This window comes from Mytilus californianus, unplaced genomic scaffold, assembly GCF_021869535.1.
Source record: "Mytilus californianus isolate M0D057914Y unplaced genomic scaffold, xbMytCali1.0.p SCAF_19, whole genome shotgun sequence".
Classification (NCBI taxonomy): domain Eukaryota; kingdom Metazoa; phylum Mollusca; class Bivalvia; order Mytilida; family Mytilidae; genus Mytilus; species Mytilus californianus.
Window position 1 is genome coordinate 11,135,289 of NW_026262667.1, and position 25,588 is coordinate 11,160,876.

Below are 25,588 nucleotides of genomic sequence, written 5' to 3' on the forward strand. Positions count from 1 at the left end.
ACATTACCTTAAATTACTATTAAATTTGTAATTAATTATAGGTAATTACAATCATATTTTAATTACCCCATGTCTGCAACTACATGCACATGACTGTAACAGGATTTTACAATTGTTTTTTTAATCTATATATTATTTTTTTGTTAATTCCTAGCAATCAATCATGTTTGCACACTCTATGGAGGAGGGTGGTCAATCTTTGTTTCTGTTGACCAAACAAATTTTTATCAAATTGTTTGTCTTAAAGTTTACATCAGAGGACATACTTCTAAATGTATTCTGATGAGAATAGATGCTCCAAAAATTTGAGATAGAGGAAATGCAATTCTTTTATTCACTTCTTTAGTTTAAAAACAACTGCTCAAATCATCTCTCTTTTGAACCAAAATAAACATCTATAGAACACATTGTATGTTGTATTGCTGTATTTGAAGAAATAAATCATTTTTCAACACAGAAACTTGACTTTCTGTCAAGTGGGATTGTTTAAATAACACACGAACTTTCTGTTTATCTTTGAGGGCAGTCAGATCACCTGAGATATAAATTCCCCCCAGGCTCCCCCCTGCGTGGCAAACAAGTTGGTACGCTCGTGGACGTCTGGAACGGTTACATGTAAGGTGATTTATTTGATTATCCGAAACTTAAAGATGTGTTTCAAATGCACCCGTTATTGTTAATTCACTTCTATTTCACAAAACACAATGATTCAGTATAACGGTTCTCGTATTTGTGTACAATGTTTACAAACATGAAAGGTGTTTACTTTTTAAGTAACTTTGACCTAGTTTGAAATACTACGCCGGTCAAAGTTTGTAAAATCATGTTTACCTGTATGACAACATCAGTTATGCTGTTACTATCACCAATTATGTTTTTTCAAAACATTTGTATTGCTTCAGAAAATTAAAACTAACGTTTTCCCTGCACAAACTAACGTAGTAAAAATTTGAAAGTTTACTTACCAACGCCATCTTCCTTCGACAGGTGCGTGACGGTGTATGACTAAATTTAATTGGTCAAAAAATATCACTCAGAACGTTATATTGTATCTGATTGGACAGTAGGATTTGAATATTCATTTTTTTCTGAAGTTTTTAAAAAGAAATAAAAATCAAGTTAAAACTTAAGCGAGGCCCCATGGGAGCGGGTCAGACATGGAATAATTTGATATTGAAATTTAATGAAGGGGACATGCACACGACAGAACAGAAAGCAAAATAATCATAGTTGGTATTTTTCCCTTCTTAACATCTATGTACTTTTCGCCGCTATGCTAATTTGTATCGACAGGTTGTATGTATTCATATGGGTAACAGTTGCGCCCTTTTAAAATGATCCCATTTAACAGAAAGAAAAACATAAACGTTTCCTTTATGTTATTTTTTATTTTAGATAAGCGAAATTTCTCTTATTACATCGGAAAACAAACAAAGAGAACTGTCTTTAAAAAATCTAACGTAAACAACAAAAAATGTCCTTTACTTGATATAGTGATTTCAATTTCATATTTTTCTATAAAAAATTACGACAAAAAAGTAAATTTTTCGTTCGATATTTTTAATATTGTTGATTTTTCTTTGATGTACGGCGATTTACCGTTCTACCCCTTGAGATGTGTATATTTATTACTTGTCGTTCACTCTTGCCTCAGTTCATATTTCAATGAAAGTTATCTTTGTATAACTAGTATATTATAAAGTCGGGGATTTCGCCACCACAAGTTACTTAAAGCCTTTACGAAATTCTTTCATAGATACAAATATGTTGTTTGGAAGTTGGATGTGACCTGTATGGAAACCTTATTATAAACGGGGATTATGGTGATGTTGTTTCCTATAATGCTCGGAGATCAGATCCTTGTAAACTTATAATCCTTTGAATAAACTTATCCTGAAAGGTTATTTATTCTAAGGTTGTAGTTTCTTGTCTTCACCGGCACTAAAATTGATTCTATTTTAAATAAAGGTAAATTTGCTAGATATACTTTAGTCTTACTGGAGGTGTGATGAGATGATTGGAGGTATAATACCACCAAATCATAATACGTCACAACCGGTTTCAAAGGGTTGGAAAAAAATTTTCCCTTGAATTTGTCAGTTGTAGGAAATAAACAGGTGCATTTCATTGCAGCAAAACATTTCTGAGTCAAAAACGAATATCTTTGGTGTGTCAAAGCACCATTCTTTTTATTTGGTGTTTCAACTATAAAATATTTTGGAAACTTAAAGCTTGTAATTACTGAGGGAAAAAGGGGTGAACATTTAGATACAAGTATCTTGTCTTGGGGAGGGATAAATCCTACTTTGTAAAGAATCACTCTGATTCAAACAAAAAATTCTCTGAAACTGAAATTATCAAGATGCTTGATTTCTTGATTGACAACATATTTGTTACGTTTGGAGGACGTGTTTTTCAACAGACTGTCGGAATTCCAATGGGAACCAATTGTGCCCCTCTTCTTGCCGACTTGTTTCTTTATTATTACGAGGCTGACTTCATACAGGAACTTCTTAGGAAGAAAGATAAGAAGTTAGCAATATCCTTTAACTTTACGTTCCGCTATATAGATGCTGTTCTCTCACTAAATAATACAAAATATGGTGACTATGTTGAACGAATCTATCCCATCGAACTAGAGATAAAGAATACTACAGATACAGTTAAGTCTGCCTCATATCTTGACTTACATCTAGAAATTGACAATGAGGGTCGGTTGAAAACAAAACTTTACGACAAAAGAGATGATTTCAGCTTCCCAATTGTGAACTTTCCATTTCTATGTAGCAACATTCCAGCAGCGCCTGCATACGGAGTATATATCTCCCAATTGATACGATATTCCCGGTCTTGTATTTCCTATCATGATTTCCTTGATAGAGGATTGCTGCTCACAAGGAAGCTATTAAACCAAGAGTTCCAAATGGTGAAGTTGAAATCATCCCTTCGTAAATTTTACGGACGCCATCACGAGTTGGTTGACCGTTAATGAATAACTGTTTCACAGATGATAGCGGATATGTTCCTTATGTCGTAACTACAATACCCTTCCCTTTTTCACGAATGTGACCTACCGAATTAGACTATTTACCGGATTTGTAATAACATAAGCAACACGACGGGTGCCACATGTGGAGCAGGATCTGCTTACCCTTCCGGAGCACCTGAGATCACCCCCAGTTTTTGGTGGGGTTCGTGTTGCTTAGTCTTTAGTTTTCTATGTTGTGTCATCTGTACTATTATTTGTCTATTTGTCTTTTTATTTTTGGCCATGGCGTTGTCAGTTTGTTTTCGATCTATGAGTTTGACTGTCCCTCTGGTATCTTTCGTCCCTCTTTGATTGGTTTAATTTCGGTGATGGTCATTATCTTATATGCAATGAAATGTTATGTGAAATTTTCTATGTAGTACTGGACAGGATAAAACTTTACTCTTGCCAAGTATTTCTTTATTTGAAACCAAGATAAATTCTGCACAATTTATTGAAAAATGCAAACTTAACAAAGACTAATATCGGAAAAACAATGGTGGTATTACTCCTGGATATGTTAAAGTTCTCCTTGACAACCTTTTGTGTACATTTCGGCAATAAAGTTTATTGGCAGGTTGTAGGTATTCCTATGGACACCAACGGTACCCCTTTAATAGCAGACTTGTTCCTGTACTGTTATGAATCACAGTATATGGCCAAACTCAGTAGAGACCCGTGTAAATTCCATTTAATTGATAAATTCATCAACACTGACTGTTATCTTGATGATATTTTTTCGTTAAATAATCAAGAATTTTTTAAATATGCCGCCGAAATTTACACAGATGGACTTACTTTAAATGAATCATATAAACAATAATAACTGTCGTTTCCTCGATTTAGATATTTCAGTTTTAAATGGGAAACTCTACAAACATTTACGACTAAAGGGATACATTTTCGTTCTCTAATATTAATTTTCATTTTTTGATGATGATTCTTTGGCACCATCTTACGGTATCTATTTATTCCAACTCGTTTGCTTTGCCTGTTCTGTTTTGGATTTCAATGAACGTAATCTATGAATTACTGGTAAATAATTAAGTCAAGGATTTCGTTACCACAAATTACTTAAAAACTTCACGAAATTCTTCCAGAGATACAAAGATTTGGTGTGGAAGTTTGACTGCACCTGTTGCAGACTTATTACAAATGGGATAGCACATCCTTAATTTTACTTGATGTTGTTTACCGAGCCCGTTACTTTAGATGCGATCCGAGTAAAATGTTACCAATTCAACACAGTAATTAATTCTTTGAATATTGTTTTTATCGGTATAACTATTGAATTTCTTATCAGTAAATTAAAACCAAACTAAAATTATTGTTATACACATATGTTCATTAACGGTTCTACAATCTGTTGATACCTATATTTTGGTATTGCACAAGGTCATGTTTTTCTCTGATTGGCAATGGTGTCTTTTGTTAGGGATTTTATGTGCTTTGTAACAATCTGATGAGTTAAGCCCTGTTTAACTCATTTTTATAGTTTGTTCTTATGATGTACTGTTACACCACTGTCCCAGGTTAGGGGGAAGGTTTTGCGCCAGCAACTATGGTTAACACATCCACATTCTGTATGTGCCTGTAATTCAGTGGTTGCTTTTGTTGCTGTACGTCAATTTTTTTTTACGTTTATTGTTTTGTACATAAATCAGGCCGTTATTTTTCTCGTTTGAATTATTTTACATTTGTCATTTCGGGAACTTTTATAGCTTACTATGCGGTATGGGTTTTGCAGATGTTTGACGGCCGTTCGGTGACCTATAGTTGTCAACTCCTATGTCATTTGGTCTCTGGTGGAGAGATATCTCATTAGCAATCATACCACATCTTCTTATTTTTTTATATCCATTCACTTAATACTGTTACCATGCAGCTCCTGCGATACAGATACACAAGACTGCCAAATGAGTGATGCATAGATATGCATCATTTGACGACGACGACGATGATGATGATGATGATGATGATGATGATGATGATGATGGATTTGTGCTTAATGGGCATGCATATAAGAGCGAAAAACTTGTTAATGAGATTTGATTATGCATGAACCCTGCTTTGTACTGGACAGACACTCTGAGCCGAATTTTTAACTTGTTATTTCATAAGGAAGACACGTTACCCTCCCCGGACACACTTTTCTGACTCCGAGCTGACCAGTCTTTGATGTATTCTTGAATAATGCAAACTTGGATGAGAAATAGCAAATTCCAATTTTCAGGTATATGGTTGGACTCGGTCGGTGATAGAACCAACGACCTTCTGCACTCCAGGCGATCACACTACTACGAGACCACGAGGCGGTTATTGCGGAATTTAAAAACAGCAATAAGTAATGAAAAAGGTCATATTACTGGACATTTATAACATCAACTCTACCTTATTTGTATTTAGAACCGTGGTTTATTTGCAGTGATATTTAGTTAAATTTCTGCTGCAAAGTTATACACATTGGCGAAAAAGTTACCTGCCTTGGAAATTAACAAATTCTTTGAAGCAGAATTTCCTGTTACTTCTAAACTATAACTTTTGGAGTGAGAACATATATCTTTTGCAGTTTAACTGATCCTACTGGCTACACACCTTTTAAAGTGCGTAATATTGATATCCTAATTCTTAAGGCCATGCAAGTGTACTTTATATAGATAACGTGTAAAGGGTTAACGTGTGTGAATACATGTATATATCTGTATTATTGGTTAAGTATGAACATATCGACACACATCACGGTTCTTTCTGTGCACTGACAACCTATTATTTCCAAAATATCATCCTTCTGCCATCTCTTTTCATATTGCAAATTCCAGTTTTCTCTTTTTTTATACCGTAAAGTTTGACCTGATCGATACCCCTGTGTATGAATGTTAGCCATGAGAGCTAGTTGAATTTGTAGAACATCAAGGGGATAAAAATTAAGAAAAAAAAAAAACCAACAAAGTTTCTGCCTTCTAGTATAAGTTGCTTTTTTCAAGTTTTATAAACTAAATATATTTTTAACTTATTGATTAAGAGTGGACCTCTGACATATTAAACATAGGGGTCATACCTGTTGCATACTTATGTTGCTCCATTTAATAATACATGTTATCGCAGGTATCGACAGAATATTACAACTGTGCAAATGTAAAAATGTCGGAAGTCTACAGCAGTACGGGATCTTTAACATTTCGAGATAGAAAATTCTATTTAGATGGCGAACCATTCACAATTCTTAGCGGAGCAATGCATTACTTTAGAGTTGTACCAGAATATTGGAAAGACCGATTAATGAAAATGAAAGCATGCGGACTAAATACAGTAGAAACGTAAGTTACATAGGTTATATTATATGCACTATCACTGACTGTGTTGGACTGGCATGGATTATGCAACGGTCATTTACTTTGCTGAGTGACAACATTACTAAATAGAAGTAGTTTCAAGTAATACAGAGTATACAGAGATAGTTAACTTATTGTTTTCAATATTAAAATAAACTGAATACAGTCATATTTTTAATTTTTAGGTGTTGAAACTGAGATCAAAACATTAATATTTTTCTTTTACAATGAAAACTTTTTAAATCTTTTTGTTTTAGATATGTGTGTTGGAACTTACACGAAAAGTATCCCAATGAATTTGATTTTTCTGGAATCCTGGATGTGCGGTAAGTGATGTATATGAGGCTATCACTATGGCAAGCCGTTTTGCTATTTATTCTAACTTCAAGATATCTTATAAACTTTGAGCAACATCAGCAATCTTCAAGAAATCTTCAATGTAGATAACACTTTTACAATCCATACCACTGTTTCGTGGAAAATAGTATTTAAATTGATTTTGGATTTATTTAATGGGCAAGTGTTACAATGAGTCGTGTGTAGACGAAATTCGCGTCTAGCATAAAAAATCATAAGCCTTGTATCTTTGAGGTGTTTTTTAACCACTGGGTGGATGTCACTGCTGGTGGACGTTTCTTCCCGAGGGTTTAACCAGCCAAGTAGTCGACACCCCTTTGCTGACATAACTATCACTTATGAAACTAGAGGCTCTAAAGAGCCTGTGTCGCTCACCTTGGTCTATGTGCATATTAAACAAAGGACACAGATGAATTCATGACAAAATTGTGTTTTGGTGATGGTGATGTGTTTGTAGATCTTACTTTACTGAACATTCTTGCTCCTTACTATTATCTCTATCTATAATGAACTTGGCCCGGTAGTTACAGTGGAAAATACTTTGTAAAAATTTACAAAAATTTACCAAATTTATGAAAATTGTAAAAAACTGACTATAAAGGGCAATAACTCCTAAAGGGATCAATTGACAATTTTGGTCATGTTGCCTTATTTGTAGATCTAACTTTGCTGTACATTATTGCTGTTTACAGTTTATCTCTATCTATAATAATATTCAAGATAATAACCAAAAGCTGCAAAATTTTCTTAAAATTACCAATTCAGGGGCAGCAACCCAACAACGGGTTGTCCGATTCATCTGAAAATTTCAGGGCAGATAGATCTTGACCTGATAAACAATTTTACCCCTGTCAGATTTGCTCTAAATGCTTTGGTTTCAGAGATATAAGCCAAAATCTACATTTTACCCCCTATGTTCTATTTTTAGCCATGGCGGCCATCTTGGTTGGTTGGCCGGGTCACCGGACACATTTTTTAAACTAAATACCCCAATGATGATTGTGGCCAAGTTTGGTCAAATTTGGCCCAGTAGTTTCAGAGGAGAAGATTTTTGTAAAAGTTAACAGACGACGCCGGACGACGACGACGACGACGACGGACGACGGACGCAAAGTGATGAGAAAAGCTCACTTGGCCCTTCGGGTCAGGTGAGCTAAAAAGTATACCGCTGTTCAAAAGTCATAAATCGATTGAGAGAAAACAAATCCGGGTTACAAACTAAAACCGAGTGAAACACATCAACTACAAGAGGAAAACAACTGAACAACAGAAACACTGTCTTTCAGTGAAACAATGACCACTTAAAGTGTCCATACCATATATATGCAGTCATATAAAAAAAAACCAGATTTCTTATTATTTTAAGATTTATTCTTCCAGTGAAACAAAAACAAACGCCAACATACATAGAAACGAACTATTTGATAACAACTGGCATATTCCTGACTTGGTACAGGACATTTTAAGAAAAATGGTGGGTAAGTCAGTTTTTGGGTAAAGATTGCATGAACCCTATGGTACTGACTTGATATCTAAATCTTCCAAAGTTTATCACTACTTTTGAGATACACAAAATATAGTGCATTGATCATAACAATCTGAACATCCTATCCATGAACATTTCCAGAAATCTATCAATGAAATATGTGCTCAGATATTCAAATTACAAAATGATGTTATACATGTCAAGAAAATTACATAACTTGTGCAAGATGCAGGAATCTAATATCTGTTCTAAAAATATCAATTATTTCCTGGTAAAGTAATCTTTAAAATTAGAGTATCAAATTTAAAATCATTTGAAATACTAAGGTTTTTCTACCCCAGGCAAGATTGCCCTAACCCTATGGTACTGACTTGATATCTAAATCTTCCAAAGTTTATCACTACTTTTGAGATACACAAAATATAGTGCATTGATCATAACAATCTGAACATCCTTTCCATGAACATTTCCAGAAATCTATCAATGAAATATGTGCTCAGATATTCAAGTTACAAAATGATGTTATACATGTCAAGAAAAAATTACATAACTTGTGCAAGATGAAGGAATCTAATATCTGTTCTAAAAATATCAATTATGTCATTGTAAAGTAATCTTTAAAATTAGAGTATCAAATTTAAAATCATTCGAAATACTAAGGTTTTTCTACCCCAGGCAAGATTGCCTTAGCCAAACTTTAAAAAAATTTTGGTTTTCAATTGTTCAAATTTCTAATTGATTTCAAATTTTGGATTCCCATTTGTTTGTGATTCGAGCTTCACGGAGGAGTCTTGTGTTCACGAAACACGCGTCTTACGTACAAAATTGTAATCCTGGTATCTATGATGAGTTTTTTTTACATGAATGTATGAAGAAAAATGCCAGTATAAATCTGAATTACTATTTTACAGAAAGTTTATAAGACTAGCAGAAGAAGTAGGCTTGTATGTAATATTTCGACCCGGGCCTTATATATGTGCTGAATGGGATTTTGGAGGAATGCCTGCGTAAGTAAAAATCATTTACATTATACATGTTGACGGAGTATATTTGTGTATTACATCTATCTACAAAAAATAATCATAGCGCTGAACTTAGCAAGACTACGTTTTCTATTTAGTTCAGAACCATGATCATCTGTTCACATTAATGAAACTGGTTGAACATTAAATATGTAAACTTTTATTGCATCTTTCCCCATTTCTTATATATAAGCATATTCTTCTTCTGCACCCTTCGTATCTCCCTGTAGATCAACCCCTTATTTTGAAGTGTTTGGTTTTGAGTCAAATCGGGTTGACATTTGCGAACGCCAGACGTATTGGGGGAATGGTTAAAGTCATGCTTTTGAAACGTACATTAAACTAGCGACCATAAAAACGGCCTTATAAAGGATACCCTTCTGATAAGAGGGTTATATCTGAGATAACAAATCGCTCTGCCAAGGAATTCAATGCATATTTAATGCTTGTTGAATGACGAATTAAATGTGATATATAAACACCATAAGCTTCAAGCGTTAGTAAAGTCACACTCAGGAAAAGGAAATTCACTGCTGAGAAGTTGAATAAATCGCGTCTGTCTTAATTACTGTGCTGATTTCAGATTTTCCATGCCCGATTGATAGGTAAACTTATTATTTCATAGACTCATTTCTGTTTTGTATTTAATTTTTTTTTACGTCTTTTGTAGATGGCTTTTGCGTGACCCTGAAATGAAAGTACGAAGTAATTATAAGCCATACCAAGATGCTGTAGATAGATTGTTTAGTCAACTGATTACACTGGTGTCCGACTTACAGGTTTGTTTATTTAATTAAACTTTGGTTTTACTTTCTTATTTCTTCGGGGTGAAATAAATCTTTCACTGGTGAACATCATATACTCTCTTAGTTTGTTCCTATTGATGTGCAGGTTGGTATTCTATGTACCATATATTTTCATGTTTATATCAAAAGGGAGATGTAAATAACCATCATTATTTGCTTAAGATGGACAATGATGGACAGTTATTCAGAATAAAAGAAGCCATCTTTCCGAATAATACACTTCATATTTTAGTCATAAAACCATCACAATAATGAAGTTTAGGTAACTTTCTTACCTAAAAATACGCACTTAATGACTATATTTTTGTTGCCTAATGAAATAAATGTTGCATTTATTTTTTTCAGAATTGTCTAAAACTGCCTGAAAAATCAAGCGGCGGACCAATTATAGCATTTCAAGTTGAAAATGAATTTGGTTCCTACAGTAAAGAATATGATCATCTAAAGTTTATTCATGAGGCAAGACGTAAAGTAGTTTAACATTGTTCAAATCTCGTAAATCGACTGAGAAGACTCAAATAAAGTTAACAAAAAAAAAAAAAAACTGTGGGAATCGCATGAACTCCAAAAATGAGCGAGACGAGATGCGTCCCCTGCTATGCATGAATTACTCGCCATTTTAATCCACACTCATTCTAAATGTCACAATCGGGAATAGTAAACAACCGGTAAAATGACCGGTAAAATTACAGATCAGATGACTATACTTGTAGTTAAAGATCTATCCCGCAACAGCATATCGCTAGTGAGTTGAGACACCGACAGATCGTATCGGTCAACCAATTTGTGATGGCGACCGTAAAACTTATGTAGTGTTGATTTCAGTCGTTCTTCCTCAAAACTCTGTTGAAGCAGTTTTTGACCTGGGAGAACGCCCCTGTTAACGAAGCCCGTATAGTGTGAACATTACCGAATGTAACGTATTAAATGAGATATGTAAACGCCAAACGACGGATCAGAGGGTATGTCACTGCTGAGAAATTGGAAGTTGACAATTGGAAAGTTGAAATCATCACGTTTGTCATAGATTCTAGTTTGAAGTTGTCCCATCTGTGTAAATACAGAGGAAAAGATCAAGATATAAAGCACCATCCTTAAATGAAGTTCACTGGGATATATGAAATGTAAGCTCTCATTGAAACGTCGATTATTGAACGACAGGTAATCATCAATATATCTAAAATGAAAATCGAAGAACTTTTCACTGAGAAAATGTATTCGATCTTTCACTTGAGCATGGCGATAATATTGTAAAACATAAAATAATTAAATGTTTTGATTTTATTGCAATATTGAAAAAAATTGTGATTAAATACTTAGGAGTAAATCTTTAGAATTTTTAAGAATCCACATTTGATTGACACCGCTACTTGAATATACCTCATCACATTATTTCTGAAGGCCATCGTTTACCTTGGAAAGAATGGGGGTAAGAACTTTAGAAAGATGTTAAGTCGAACATCTTGACGACCCGGCTATACACCGTTCTTTATAAGGAATTTTTGTGTAGTTTAGGTATTCAGTATGAAGATGTTAGATTTTCATCATCCTTTTATATGTTAATTTCAAAGTAGAGAAGAATGGATTTGCCATTTTCTAAAATCTTTTTTTTTTCGTAAATGATGTAGAGGTATATGTTGGATTCTTACTTTTGCTGCTGTGAATTCCAAGTTCTTCATTCCTAATAATGGTTTTGCATATACAAAACTATTGTTTGAAGCTTTGTCTGCTGGAACAATAACACATTTGTCGTGAAGAGAGGATAAATCATCTGCAACCTCGGACTATTTAAAGAGTCAGTGACATGTGAGCTCAACGTGCATCATAAATTGGAATGCACTTTTGAATGCGTGACCGAATATTTGATCTATAAATTGATTACAGCAGATTCCATTGAGTGTGTAGCCAAAGGTAATATCTTTGGTTAGCTTGCTTGTTAGCTGAACCGTGAAGTCATTGTTAGGTTAGGTAAACTACCTACTTTAAGAATAGACTAGTCCGACAGAAAACCAATCGATCTGTCTGTTGGACTATGCTACTTCGAAAAGAGGGTAGTATACCTGACCTAATAATGACTTCACGGTTCAGCTAACACGTAAGCTAACCAAAGATATTACCTTTGGCTACACACTCAATGGAATCTGCTGTAAGCGTCCAGTTTTGGTTCAATTGGCTCGGACGTTACCCACTTTCTGGCATAGTTCTCAACTGCATTCATAAGTTACATAAAAACCTAGAACAGCTGTCAATTTGTTTATTTAAGAAGATGATGATCAATTGATTGACTTCATTTGCAGTGAAAAATGTACAACAGAGTATCAGTTACTTTTTGGTTAATATTTCTCACTAATGTAATAAATGACTTGACTGTTTGCAGTACATTATTTTTTCTTAGGTAGCGATGTTAAAAGTTAAACTGAATAATTATGAATATTTTAGACTTTGGTAAAATATGGTGCTAAAGAATTATTCTTGACGTCTGAAAATCCAAACGGGATAACAAACTGTCTTTTCTACGATCGTAAGTAAAACTTTGGTCAGTTGATAACATTGTTTCTTTTTTTACGATCGTAAGAAAAGTATTGGTTAGCTTATAACACGGCGTCCTTTCTATTTTATTGGATCATAGACAACTATCAAATAAACATATGTTAAACCATGTTAGTTGTAACAATACACTGCTATAAATATTCTTTTTTATTTTTTCACATTTTGTCAGCCTGTGCTTTTTAGAGCTATCTAGTTGGTATGTGTTTTATCATTGTTGAAGGCGGTTCGTTGACCAGCAATTGATCACATCTTTGTCCTTTTGTCTTTATTTGATAGTTGTATCCCTTTTTATATACCATTGTTTACTTTTGTCCAATCTTGCCTCGTGATAATTCAATTTTTTTCCTGTACAATCCATACATTTCATAACGAAAAGGTAGTGCTAGGAAACAAATCCTTTCGAAATTGGTCTTTGCCTATTCGGAGAAATATATATTTTACGCACACCTTGATAAATAATTTTGTATGCATTGTTGATATTATATGGTGTCCGTTAGTCTGCGCATATGTTGCCTGTTGATGTTTTTTAAAATAAAACTAGAAACACAGGGACAAAACTCTATTTATTCATAACAGGGTCATTCTCTGAAAGTTCTGTTTATTTCAAAAATGCAAAATATAAAGGGGCATTAGCTGTCAAATTCGTGTTCACTGATTTGACCCAAATTCTCATATTTGATTTATAACATACTAAAACGTATATTCAAATTACAAAAATTCCAAAGAAACAATAAATAATGCACGGAATCTTTATAATGTATAATCATTTCGAACGTATTTTAGACTAGACGCCATCTAATTATCCATCGAGATGACCTTCGAAGACTTCCGACGGTCATATAACCTAAAAAAACATAAATATAAATGCAAATATACAGGCAAGCACATATAATCGCATAACGACGACTTTTCAAGGTCTGATTGATTTTAAGTTATAGATTGGAAATATATGTTTATCGTCGTTATACCTATATAATAATGATTTTTTTTTGGGCCGGATCAGTCAACGAAATGGTTATTCCTGGTGTCCCCTTTTTCACTTGGCAATGTTGACATTCTTTTCTTTTTTAATGAATGAACTACATGCTGAGCACATGCGCAACCCATCTCCACTGTAGGTCAAATTAAAGTTTACATGAATATGGATTCTAATAAGGTTAAAATTTTGACTTACAAGCTTATAATACATGACACAAACAAAGTTCAAAAGTGGAGCTATGTCTTATCTTAAGAAACAAAGTCATTAATTTGGTCCTTTGTGTCCTGCAACGGAAATATATACAATAACTTGTGTAATATTTAATATTTTATCAAATAGTCTCCAACAACAGTTTGAATGGCTGAATAAAACTTTATTCCATAGAGATTGATAATCAATACTGAATGTTTTTGATATTGGTTTTTGCAACCTTCAAATTCACTTTAATCATAGTTTTTAACAACTTTTCGATTTTCAAAAACACAAAGTAAGATTATGAAAAGTATAACTGCTTCTCTGTTAACTTGTACTTCGTTATGATATAAGAGAATAAAGTATCTATCTATCTATCTCTGGAAACAATAAATTCTAATGATTTGTTTATTTTTGTTGAACAACTTTTTCAGGAGCTCTTCCGACTGCAAACTTTCCCAGTATGAAAGTTGGAGCAGATACCTTGGACCTGATACGGAAGTGGAGTCCAAGCTTTCCTCTTATGGTAACGGAATTCTGGTCCGGCTGGTTTGACCACTGGACATCTACACACAAAGGACTGCCTCTTGATGGTACTTAAAACGAAATACATATCTGTAATTGTGGGATAAGGAAATTGTTCAATTGATGTGGTCGCCAACTCATTACCAGCCAAGTATTTAAATAAATATGATGTACAATGTTAAGAAATGGTCAGTTTTGAAAAAAAAATCATTACTAGTTTCAACCAAAGTCGATAGCAACTTTGACTGACAAGTACTCACATCTTGATCGAACATGCGGCGAAATATAATCAGAAGAGTGGATGGAAGATGAGAGGATTATGTTCCCTACACGTTTCAGGTCAACTGTTTTTGTTTAAAAAAATCAGATTTAAAACTATAGATTTCAAATTTATTAGTCTTTATCAATACCATAAGAGCTAAAAACACTTTTTTTTTGCATACAGAAATTCTTCTGGACATCCCTTCTGGACATCCCTGGGTTTCAAATATTTAGGTTTGAGCGTTCCTTATGAAAGTAAATTCCAGTAAAGCGCTTCGGACGCATTAAATCTATAATGTGATATTTTCGTTTAAAAGCTATGGGTCGATACCTTCTCTTGTGGACTGTTAGTCCCCAAGGTATTATCAGCTAAGTAGTAGGCGCTTCGGTACGGGATTTATAACATATATTTCTATTAACATCCGATGATAGATTAAGAAATTATGGTTCCTACTCTCTCAGACAAAGTTGAATTTGGTTACATTGGCTATTTGTTTAAGACTCGTTTGGCTTATCGTTTCTACGAATTTTTACTCTTTTGCTAGATTTATAGAAACTTAAACTGCTATTTATCACTTATGTATGGTAATCTATCTGAAATAAATAGATTCTCGGTAAAACTTTCTACTTATCACTTCAGACTTTGCTCAAACACTCACAGACATTCTTGATGCCGGATCGTCTGTTAATATGTACATGTTCCATGGAGGTACAAACTTTGGTTTTATGTCTGGCGCCAATAGATTTCCAGAATCAACTTATAAGCCCGATGTCACCAGCTATGGTAAAACTATTTTCCATTGCATTTTATAACTAGATTTTATACCACTGAAGAGAGGTAATATATTTACAAATGGTGGTGTCCTTTTAAAGATTCTTTTTAGATATTTAGATATAACATAAAGAGTTGTGGTATGACTGCTAATGAGACAACTATCCAACAGAGACCAACTTACATAGATGTAAGCATCTATATGTCATCAATGGCCTTCAACAATGAGCAAAACCCATATCGAATAGCAAGCTATAAATGACAATGAAATAACAAAATATAAAACAATTTGAATGTGAAAACCAGATTTATGAACAAAACAACAAACGAAAAACAAATATTATATACAGCAACAAACGACAACCACCGAATTTCAGTCTCCTGACTTGGGACAGACAAAACTATTTATGCCCAATAAAATTATATCATATATAAAAAGTAAAATCACAAAAATACTGAACTCCGAGGAAAATTCAAAAAGGAAAGTCCCCAATCAAATGGCAAAAAAAAAAACAAACACATCAAACGAATGGATAACAACTGTCATATTCCTGACTTGGTACAGGCATTTTCTTATGTAGAAAATGGTGGATTGAACCTGGTTTTATAGCTAACTAAACCTCTCACTTGTATGACTTGTCACGTAAAAGGTTTATAGCTTATAGAAATAGAATCCTATTTTAATGGATAATTGAAAATACACGTACAATGTAAAACTTTATAGAAAATATGAAAGCCCATCATTCCATAGATATTTTGTAATATTTAGATTATGATGCCCCATTGAGTGAAGCAGGAGATATTACAGCTAAATATCTCAAAGCAAGGGATATCATATTCGAAAAAATATTGAAACCACAAGGTAAAAATTTTAAATTGTAGTTTGATTCTTCCAAAATGGTATATAGTTTAAAAAAATCGAATGTATATAAGTTATTGATAAATATTGCCTTACTTTCATAGAATACAACAATAAATTTAAAAATATTTTCGTTTTTGTCAAAAATTCTTTCGAAAAAAACCAGTTCAAAAATATTTTAAAATGATATGTTTAAAATGACGCTAAGTAAAAAGGTTGAAAATTATCGTCTTTGTATAGATTTAAGAATGTAAAACGATTATGGTTATACGTCTATCATTCAATTCCTAATTTATTTATCTTTAAATGTAGACGTACGGTCAGTTCTAAAAATATTATCATCCTTATATGAGCTGTAATCTATTTCGACGTCATCAGAGATGATGATTTTTTTTGTAAATAATTCCAAATGTTAAATGATATTGGAAAATAGTAGTTACCAGAAGTATTACCTTTATTTTAGCCTTTATGGATTTTGAAAGTCGTTGACTCACTGACAATCTGGCCTTTAAGTCGTATAATAATTTTAACATAATATCCTTCGAATTTTATTAAGTAGTAAAATATCATCAAATATATCACGCTTATAAGTGAGTCAGCCGAATTTACATATCAATAGAAATAATTCTATATTACTTACACTTCCAATATGAAGCAATGAAAGAATGTCAAGATCAAAAACTTTATCAGTACTTACAGTTTAGCCTTTGTGGGAAATCATACTCACGACTTCATTTCAATACAATGACAAAACATGCAGGATTCAAGACTCTTATTTCCTGTTAAGCCCCAAAAAATAAATGTTTGCTATTATCTTTTTTTCTTATAGGCATTAACAGTTTACCGAATATTCCACCGAACACACCAAAAGCCAGTTACGGTAAGACAAACTAATAAAGTTTTACTTTTGCAGAACACTTGCACATAAAAAAATGTTTTAATTTGGTTAGAGGTGTTTTACATGATAGAAAGAAGAAAACAAGGAACAATAAAAATCAATAAAAACAGACATCACTTCGGCCAAAAAGAAAAAACGACGAAGAAACTAGCAACAATAACAAAACACTACATAGAAAATAAAAGATCGAGGAACACCAAACACACCACAAAACCCGGGGTTAGTCTAGATGTTCCGGAAGAGTAAACAGTTCCTGCTCCACTAGTTAACTATTTTGCAAATAATGTTTTCATTTACTATATGCCCCATAGCATTTTAAAAAAAATCAGCTACTGAGATATAAAATTTACAGATACTTACTTTTACTTAACCATCATCAAGTAAAACAAGCCGCTAACACCCGATTCCTCGGACGACTAGACGCACTAACAAAGACAACAAAAAAAAAGTATGGTCAAGATAGCCTGATTTCGCACAGGCACAAACAGTGGTGGGGTTAAAGCATATTCACGTCCACAACCCCCAATTTCATATCTAGATCATATGTCGTCAAACTAAAACCCAACAGGGAACCCAAGAAATTGAACAATGAAATAAAATCTATCAAACACAAAACTGCTTTTGTGAGAGCCAAATTAGTAAAATTGGTCAAATAAATCAAGAAGGAAAGCACGTTGATGTATTCATTTGGTTATTTCAGATCCAGTAGAAATAAAAGAGTACCTTTCACTGGATTTAATACTAGCATATTGCAATGTGAGTTGAAATTCGTAATATACATACTTGTACTATCATTTATTATATTTTCAAAATTTAAATACATAAAAACATGAACTGCTATCTATGGTCCTATACTCTGTCGAAACTTATAGTTTGACATTGTCCAAGGTCATGTTTTTGTCAGAAATGACATGACCTTTTTAAAAGTTGAAATTGGATTTTTTGTATTGATATTAAAGTAGATTGATCAAGTCAACACACACATATTTCATGCTGAAAGATACAAGGGACTTACAAATATGCAACTGTTAAAAACTCAAAAGAATGCTGCCGATAGACTCATAGTCAATAGCCAGTACATTGCCACTGCCACGCTTAAATAATACATCTCGACTCAAAAATTTCCTTCTGGTTGTTACATATGAAATTGTGTTAAAATTGCGGTTTTAATTCCTTCAGGAAAAGATAACCCTTGACATTTTTGGCTGTCCCGTTAAGAATCATTAATGTTTCTTCTCCAAATGATTGTATGTTTTAAGCAAACGCACCTGATCAAGGTTGTTTTTGAAACACTGTCTTGTATCATACGTCCATATAGGGAAGAAAATATTCCTGGATAGCGTTACAAAAACCCTATGTAGTGCAGCAACACAATTGTTTAGCTAAGTGATACTTGCGTGGACGCGACCGTTTCTATTATTGATATAAACTTTTATAGCTGACTATGCGGTATGGGTTTTGCTCATTGTTGAAGTCCGTACGGTGACCTATAGTTGTAAAATTCAATGTCATTTGGTCTGTGGTGGAGAGTTGTCTCATTGTCTAATTGGCAATCATACCACATCTTCTTATTTTTATATTAATTTCTTTTCTTTGTCTTTTAAAGCCGTTAACAATTTGCATAAAGAGCATTTTGAAGGTTGTGAACATGTTTACTATTATAATATCAATGTATAAATAAGATGTTAGCATTATTGCAGGCTAAGGTGGAATCTCCTAAACCGTTAAACATGGAAAGTCTGCAGATTCACAATGGTTTTGGACAAAACTATGGTTATATTTTATACCGAACTACGATCGGTAAAGGTAGAAAGCTCAGATTTGAGAAGCAGCCTACGGATAGAGCTCAGGTATGTAGAGCTAAAATGAAATCGGTATTCTCCATACAAAATTCTTTAACCACCCTTCAAAAATAAAACTTGGACAGTTTTGGGCTACTTAGGTATTTATATATCAGGAAATGTTTGAATAAAAATATTTGTTATCGTAAAAAAAAACAAAAAAAAACATGAAACTTTTTTCTTAAAACATGCAGTTTGAAAAAAGTAACCCAGAAAAGCGCTTCGGACGCATAACATTTATAAAGTCTTATTTTCATTTTGAAATGTTTGAACTTAAAAAATGACAGGTTTCTTTTTAAACAAACTTTAAGGATTGCACTTTTTCTTAATTGTATTTTTCTCTATTTTTTTCGAATAATAGAATATAAGTTTATAAAATAAGAATAAGGTTATCAAAGATTAATATGGTAATGTTGCAGATTTTCATTGATGGCATGCAGAAAGGTGTGTTAGACTGGCGAAAAGATTCTGTAGAGCAGGAAGTCAACACAGACAAGGTAAATAACGACTTGCTTAACTGCAAGCACAACATTTTGTTATAAAAAAGTATAAAAATAAAAAAATCTTGATGGCTTGAAACTTAACTTGTCTAAGTTATGTATTTGTAAAATTTCTTAACGTGTGATAAAACAAAGGTTTGTCATGTAAGACTCATCTGTTCAGTGGCGTTCTAATCAAAATAAATTAAAGAGCCTTTCAACCAAAACATTCTAAAAAAATGGACCAAATACGCCTAAGGCCAACTGTTCCCTGGAGTTAAAAAATATAGTGAATTGAGTAACTAAATATTTTATAAACTATATAAAAAACAAAAATTACTGCATCAAAGATAATTTCATGACTGCTGGCCTGGTGTGATCAATCGGAACGTCTTGCAGCAGTTGCGTCGATCCAGTGGTTGTAAATAAAGGCAACAGTAGTATACCGCTGTTCGAAATTCATAAATCGATTGAGAAAAAAACAAATCCGGGTTACAAACTAAAACTGAGGGAAACACATCAAATATAAGAGGAGAACAAAGACACAACAGAAACACAACATTAAAATGTAACACACAGAGAAACGAACTATAATATAACAATGGCCATTTTCCTGACTTTGTAGAGGACATTTTAAGAAAAAAATGGTAAATAACGTTATCAATTTCATGTAAAAAGTTACCAAAGATACAATATTCATTATTTAGTACGCGAGACACACGTTTCGCCTTCATAAAGCTCGAATAAAGTTGGAAGGCCAAATTAATTGCCAAAGTCAAAAACCTGTAATTATGTTGTGGCAAATACGACTAAGATCATCTATGCCTTGAGGGTAGAAATCAGCTTTCCATATGTATTTATAGATTATCGTTGATCATCTCAACGAGATTGATTTTCTCGCTTGAGCCGGAACGGCGAAAGTGAGAAAATCAATCGAGTTGAGATGACCAATGATAATCTGTTTATCGCTATTTTACCTATGACGACGTTGTCAATTTCATTAGCAACTCCACGTGCCCCCTTAGTTTCTAGCGTTAATTTTTCATATCATTCGACTCCGCTGAGAAAGGAAATTATCAGTCAGCAAGATCAAAGGAAAATTTCATAAAATAGCGATAATCATTATTATTCGTAGGTTACCAATTTTCGTGGACTTCGTAGGAAAAGGTAAACCACGAATTTGAATATTCAACAAAGTAGACATTTGTATAGACTCTTATGATTACTTTGGCAAAACCACGAAATCAAATATAAACGGAATAAAATTTACCTCAATCCACGATGTTGATTTCCACTAAAATAACTAAATCTACAGTAATTAAAAGTGGTTAATAGTGATTACAGATACTTTGATCCTACGTTGATCTGACACAGTGTCGATAGAACAGATCGTATAGTGTATCTTCTTACAGGTTTTTATTTATTGTTTAATTTGCAGGTAACAGAGCTTTAACTCATTAACACATTCCTGTCCGCTTTATATTACACTCTTTTCCAAAAGCTGTGAATTTTTACGTTATTTGAACAGCCTTCACTATTAATTCACCTTTTTAGGAAAACAACACTCTAGATATTTTTGTTGAAAATCATGGAAGAGTAAACTATATCGAAATTGGCGAAAGTCTATTAAACGAGCAAAGGAAAGGTAATTTAAAATATATTTGATTTGATATTTATCAATGGTGAAATGTTTAACACGTTTAAATGATACATTGCCCACACTGACACGGAAAGTATCAATCGAACCCCATTTTTTCATAGTCATAAAAGATAATGCAGCATTAAAACAGATAATGCCATTCATTTTCATTCACATTTTGATTAGTTGTTTTAAACTTGTGAAATAATTGTCATAGCAAATGTTTATCTCATCTGGTTGAATAGCAGGTATTTTTATACTTGATTTATATTTTAAAAATGGCACGTATGCACACACATTGACATGCTTGATTTTTAAAATGAATTCATCGTAAACGACCACAAAAACAAACATTTCAGACAATTAGGATGGGAAGCAATCACTACAGTTTTTACTTAAATTTTACCACTTCGGTTTTTACTTTTACCGTTAAAAAAAGTCAGTCATTGTTTTTTTAACGAAATTCTTGACTTAGATTTTTTGCGATTTGAAACCGACTACCTAATACAGTGAACATTTGTTTAGCTTGAGAATTACTTTGGTATCTTTCTTCTCTCTTTTAGCTGCTTTAATGTTATGCAATATTTTATTACATAAAACACATCCAATCCAAAGTTTGCTTTTATCTGATTGACTCATGTTCGATCTTTTTACGGCGAAGCATTGATACATCCGAGAAGATCTGTATAGTTTTTTTTTTTAAAACCAAAATTTTGTTATTTTATTGGGTAAATTTATGCAACAGTTGTTTAAATCTCGTACATCCATAATCAAGTTAACAAACAAGAAACGAGGGTATTGTATGAACTCCAAACGGTTGTCCATAGGATAAGCGTCTCGTACAATGCATGCATCACCATACGAATTCACAATCAGCCAAAATTTTACAATCGGAAATAGGACAAATCGGTAAAGTAAAATATTTTACGACTGTTCTAGTATCTAAAGAAAGTAAGACTATCAGTGAACACACAGGATACGAGTTCCAGGTTTGGATTTATTCATAATATTTTCTTATGGCTAAAAAACAAATGACTTTAGTAGATATTTGTACAATTGGATTTCTCACCATTAAATGTTAATTGTGTTTTACAAACTCATAAATTTGTAGTCGACTGTCGATTCTATACTGTATTTTTGTTCTTTTATTTGAAAAATATTAATAATGTCCTGGAATTTTTATTGAGGTCCTGGTTATTTAAAGACAACCTCCCCCCCCCTTTCGTACATTCATATAACTTCCAGTTTGGTGTAAAACATGAAACGTTTACTTTGAAATTTAATGGAGATACATTTTCTTTAAGGTATAACCGGAAATGTGTATCTTGACGATAAATGTATTAGTAACTGGACCATTTTTCCACTAGAATTTGACAGTGATTTTGTTCAAAGGTATGACATCTATTTAGCATGATATCTAGTTAGCATATTCTACCTTAAATGCAGATATAATCACTTAGAATTATTGACATTATTTTCTTCAAATCGAAATAATGATAGAACAAAAATGTTTTGTATATTATATATGAAAAGGGCCATAATAAAATTTGTCAAAATTATTCGATAATTAGGACCTTAATACATGAGTAAGATTTGCTTTTAAGATGTCCGTCACCGTATATTTGTTTTCATCATTCTGTTATATTGTACCGGTACTCGTATCATTATTTTTTTTCACTTATAACGAAAGATAAATGACATTTAGATTGATTCTTTAATTAACCAATATATTTCATATTTATACAGCGTATTGAATGGTAGCAACTGGACAAGCTCTCATGGAAAAAATATCCCAGTCTTATGTAGAACAATTTTGACTATCAGGGATACAACCAAAGACACATTTCTTCTCCTAAGCGTAAGTACTGACCAAGTAATTGCGTTTAAAAAAAAAAACATTACCGGTACCAATTGTTCTGCACCAGATGAGCATTTTGACAATGAATGTCTCTGCAGTGATGCCCAAGGCCAACATATTTTAAAATCCAAAACTTATTAGAAAAAAATGAAGAGCTTATAAACCAAAATGGACAAAAAGTATAGCCAAACCGACCAAGGAATTTTTACTTGCATTTACTAGAATGTGGCTACAATATTCGGCTTTTTTCTGTATTCTGCATTTATTTCTTCGTCATATACGAAACATATGCATATACCTCTAAGGTTTTATAAGATAAATCTGATTTAAGAGAAATGTATCCTGTCTCTTTTTACATATAATTGAAATTTTTGGTTTTAATGATATTTGATGATATTTTGATAATGTTTGTATTGGTCATATATTGTGTTCCTATTGAATCATTTTAATCAGGGAATTATTTTGCTTTCACTGTAGATTTATGCTATCAAAACTGCCCCTCGTGGCAGTGATGTTTATAAGTTGTATTGCATTGAAACCATTGAACAAAGCCTTAATGAAAATGCATCGATATCTTATGTTAAAGAACGCTGATCGTATTTTCAAAAATTATATATATTGCATTGGCGTTTAAGAGAGGGACGAAAGATACCAGAGGGACAGTCAAACTCATAGATCGAAAACAAACTGACAACGCCATGGCCAAAAATAAAAAGACAAACAGACAAATAATAGTCCAGATGACACAACATAGATAACTAAAGACTAAGCAACACGAACCCCACCAACAACTGGTTTAATTGATAGGTCGGATGGGACCAGTGTAGTTCAAAGATGAACCTCTTCTGGTGCAATAATATAGGTACCAATGATGTAGTTTTATTCATGAATAGCCCAAATTTAAAGGAACGTTGACAAAGAATAGCACATTTCCACTTCTATGTTTGTGTTTATTAACCTAGAAGTATGAGATCTAAAGTCATAAAAGCCAACTACTTGCATGTTTCAAACAAGTCCTATTGAGATTTTAAAAAGAATGTCAAGATATTTTTACCATGGGAGTTCAGTACAGTCAAGACTTTGTTCATATATAAGGATCAGTTGTCATCGATAAACTACTGAACTAATACTTAATTAAGAGGAAGTAAGCAGAATACTGAATGATTAAAAAGCTGACCAGAGCTAAACTTTTCTTATTCACATGAACAACCTTTTGAACAAAATGATTTGTTTTAGACTCAATTATATTTTTCTTATTTAGGAATGGGGCAAAGGAATTGTATTCATCAATGGGTTCAATCTTGGTAGATATTGGAGTGAAGGTCCTCAAAGAACATTGTATGTACCTGCTCCTATTCTGAAAACTGGTGATAATGAGGTAAGTTAATTCATTTCGAGGCTTCTACGTCATTTGGTCTCTGGTGAAGAGTTGTCTTATTGGCAATCAAATCACATCTTCTAATTTATATATTGACGTAACACATACATGTTTGCACGATTGTAGACATACACTTTTAAATTATAACATATTTAATATTATTTACATTATTATATTTCATCACGAGTACACCAACACTTTACGACTTGCCAATACATTAACAGTATTAAGTGTAGCAACTTTAAAACAATTATTCAAATGTTTACTTTGTCTTGCAGATTTTGATTTTTGAGCATCAACACGTTGGAAAGAAGGTGGTGTTTGTAAAAGAACCAATACTCATATGAAACACTTGCTTTTTCAATTAGCAGCTTGTTTGTCCTTTCACTGTGATCTAACAATAATATGTATCTTTTATAACTACGCTTTCTGATTATAAAATCAAAATAAAGAATAAAAAATCTGAGATAGTCATTTCTAAAATAACAGAAAGTAGCTCTGTAATACTCTTGTCAAAACTAGAATAACATTTTACAAGCTCATTTACTCTTTCAGTTAATTATATCTCACGGTACTGACCTTATGTATACAGTTTAAGTTACTGTAGTATCCAGTTTATTTACACTATATCACTAATATTTGTTTTTTTTTGGTTACCATAGGAAAAAACAACAAACACATTTCACGTATAAATTTTCATTAGTAAATCCATATACTATATATATATAATTTAATTTTGGATGTAACGTGTCTTCTGATTGGCTGACGTTGTTTTGTTTATCAGCTCATAGACATAATTTTGTCATGTAACCGTGACGTCATCAACGTTTTTTCATGGTTTACTCAGGTTTAAAATGGAATTTAGAATTAAATTATAAAAAATGACGGGTTATTTTAAAGTGTGCACCACATTTTTTATGTTATTTCGAATAGACAGAAAAAATATTACAGTCATTCCTTAAATATACTGAATGAAAATGCTGCTATACAAAATATGAAAGTAAATATTTGATCTTATTTTATTTAAAATTAATGGGTTTTTGAAATATTCCTGGCATTCATTCATGCACTTGATATTGTGGTCTCTGCTATTAGCATTCCATTTAAATGAGATGTTGGAACTGCAAGAAGATCTTCTGGTTTACCAGTTTCTATAATCTACCAACAAAATAATGGGAAATCAATATTTATTAATCATAACTTGATAGTTCTCTGTATCTGCATAACTGTTCTAAGCAGAAAGAAAAATAATAAACACGTAATTTATGGTGAATAAATTATGCAGTGAGAGGTAAAGGAGAGGTAAATGGCTTTTTTCACTTTTAT

The 25,588-nt window shown here is 32.7% G+C and overlaps 2 protein-coding genes across 2 annotated transcripts in view; one reads left to right on the forward strand and one right to left on the reverse strand.

Moving 5' to 3' along the window:
• The window catches only part of LOC127726923 (HMG box-containing protein 1-like), a 29,726-nt gene extending 28,735 nt beyond the window's left edge, over positions 1-991 (reverse strand). The window contains exon 1 of the mRNA XM_052234311.1: positions 966-991. Coding sequence (XP_052090271.1) covers positions 966-974 — 9 coding nt within the window. The 5' untranslated portion in view covers positions 975-991. The remainder of the gene's footprint in view (positions 1-965) is intronic.
• Positions 584-24,739, forward strand: LOC127726931 (beta-galactosidase-1-like protein 2). The gene is made up of 19 exons (XM_052234319.1): positions 584-615; positions 6,134-6,345; positions 6,618-6,686; positions 9,115-9,210; positions 9,896-10,004; positions 10,377-10,490; positions 12,471-12,552; positions 14,187-14,345; positions 15,179-15,322; positions 16,080-16,172; positions 16,999-17,049; positions 17,768-17,823; positions 18,768-18,917; positions 19,328-19,405; positions 20,942-21,032; positions 22,331-22,418; positions 22,773-22,884; positions 24,146-24,262; positions 24,541-24,739. Exons 2-19 carry the CDS (start codon positions 6,170-6,172, stop codon positions 24,607-24,609), a joined length of 1,854 nt encoding a protein of 617 aa, XP_052090279.1. The 5' UTR covers positions 584-615; positions 6,134-6,169; the 3' UTR covers positions 24,610-24,739.
• The last annotated feature ends 849 nt before the right edge of the window (positions 24,740-25,588 follow it).

Bases quoted from the DNA above. Each gene is read 5' to 3' on its own strand.
- LOC127726931 (XM_052234319.1), top strand. From the start codon at position 6,170: ATGTCGGAAGTCTACAGCAGTACGGGATCTTTAACATTTCGAGATAGA. The intron at 10,005-10,376 runs GTTTGTTTATTT...TATTTTTTTCAG, and splicing joins CACTGGTGTCCGACTTACAG to AATTGTCTAAAACTGCCTGA. The intron at 10,491-12,470 runs GCAAGACGTAAA...TGAATATTTTAG, and splicing joins ATCTAAAGTTTATTCATGAG to ACTTTGGTAAAATATGGTGC.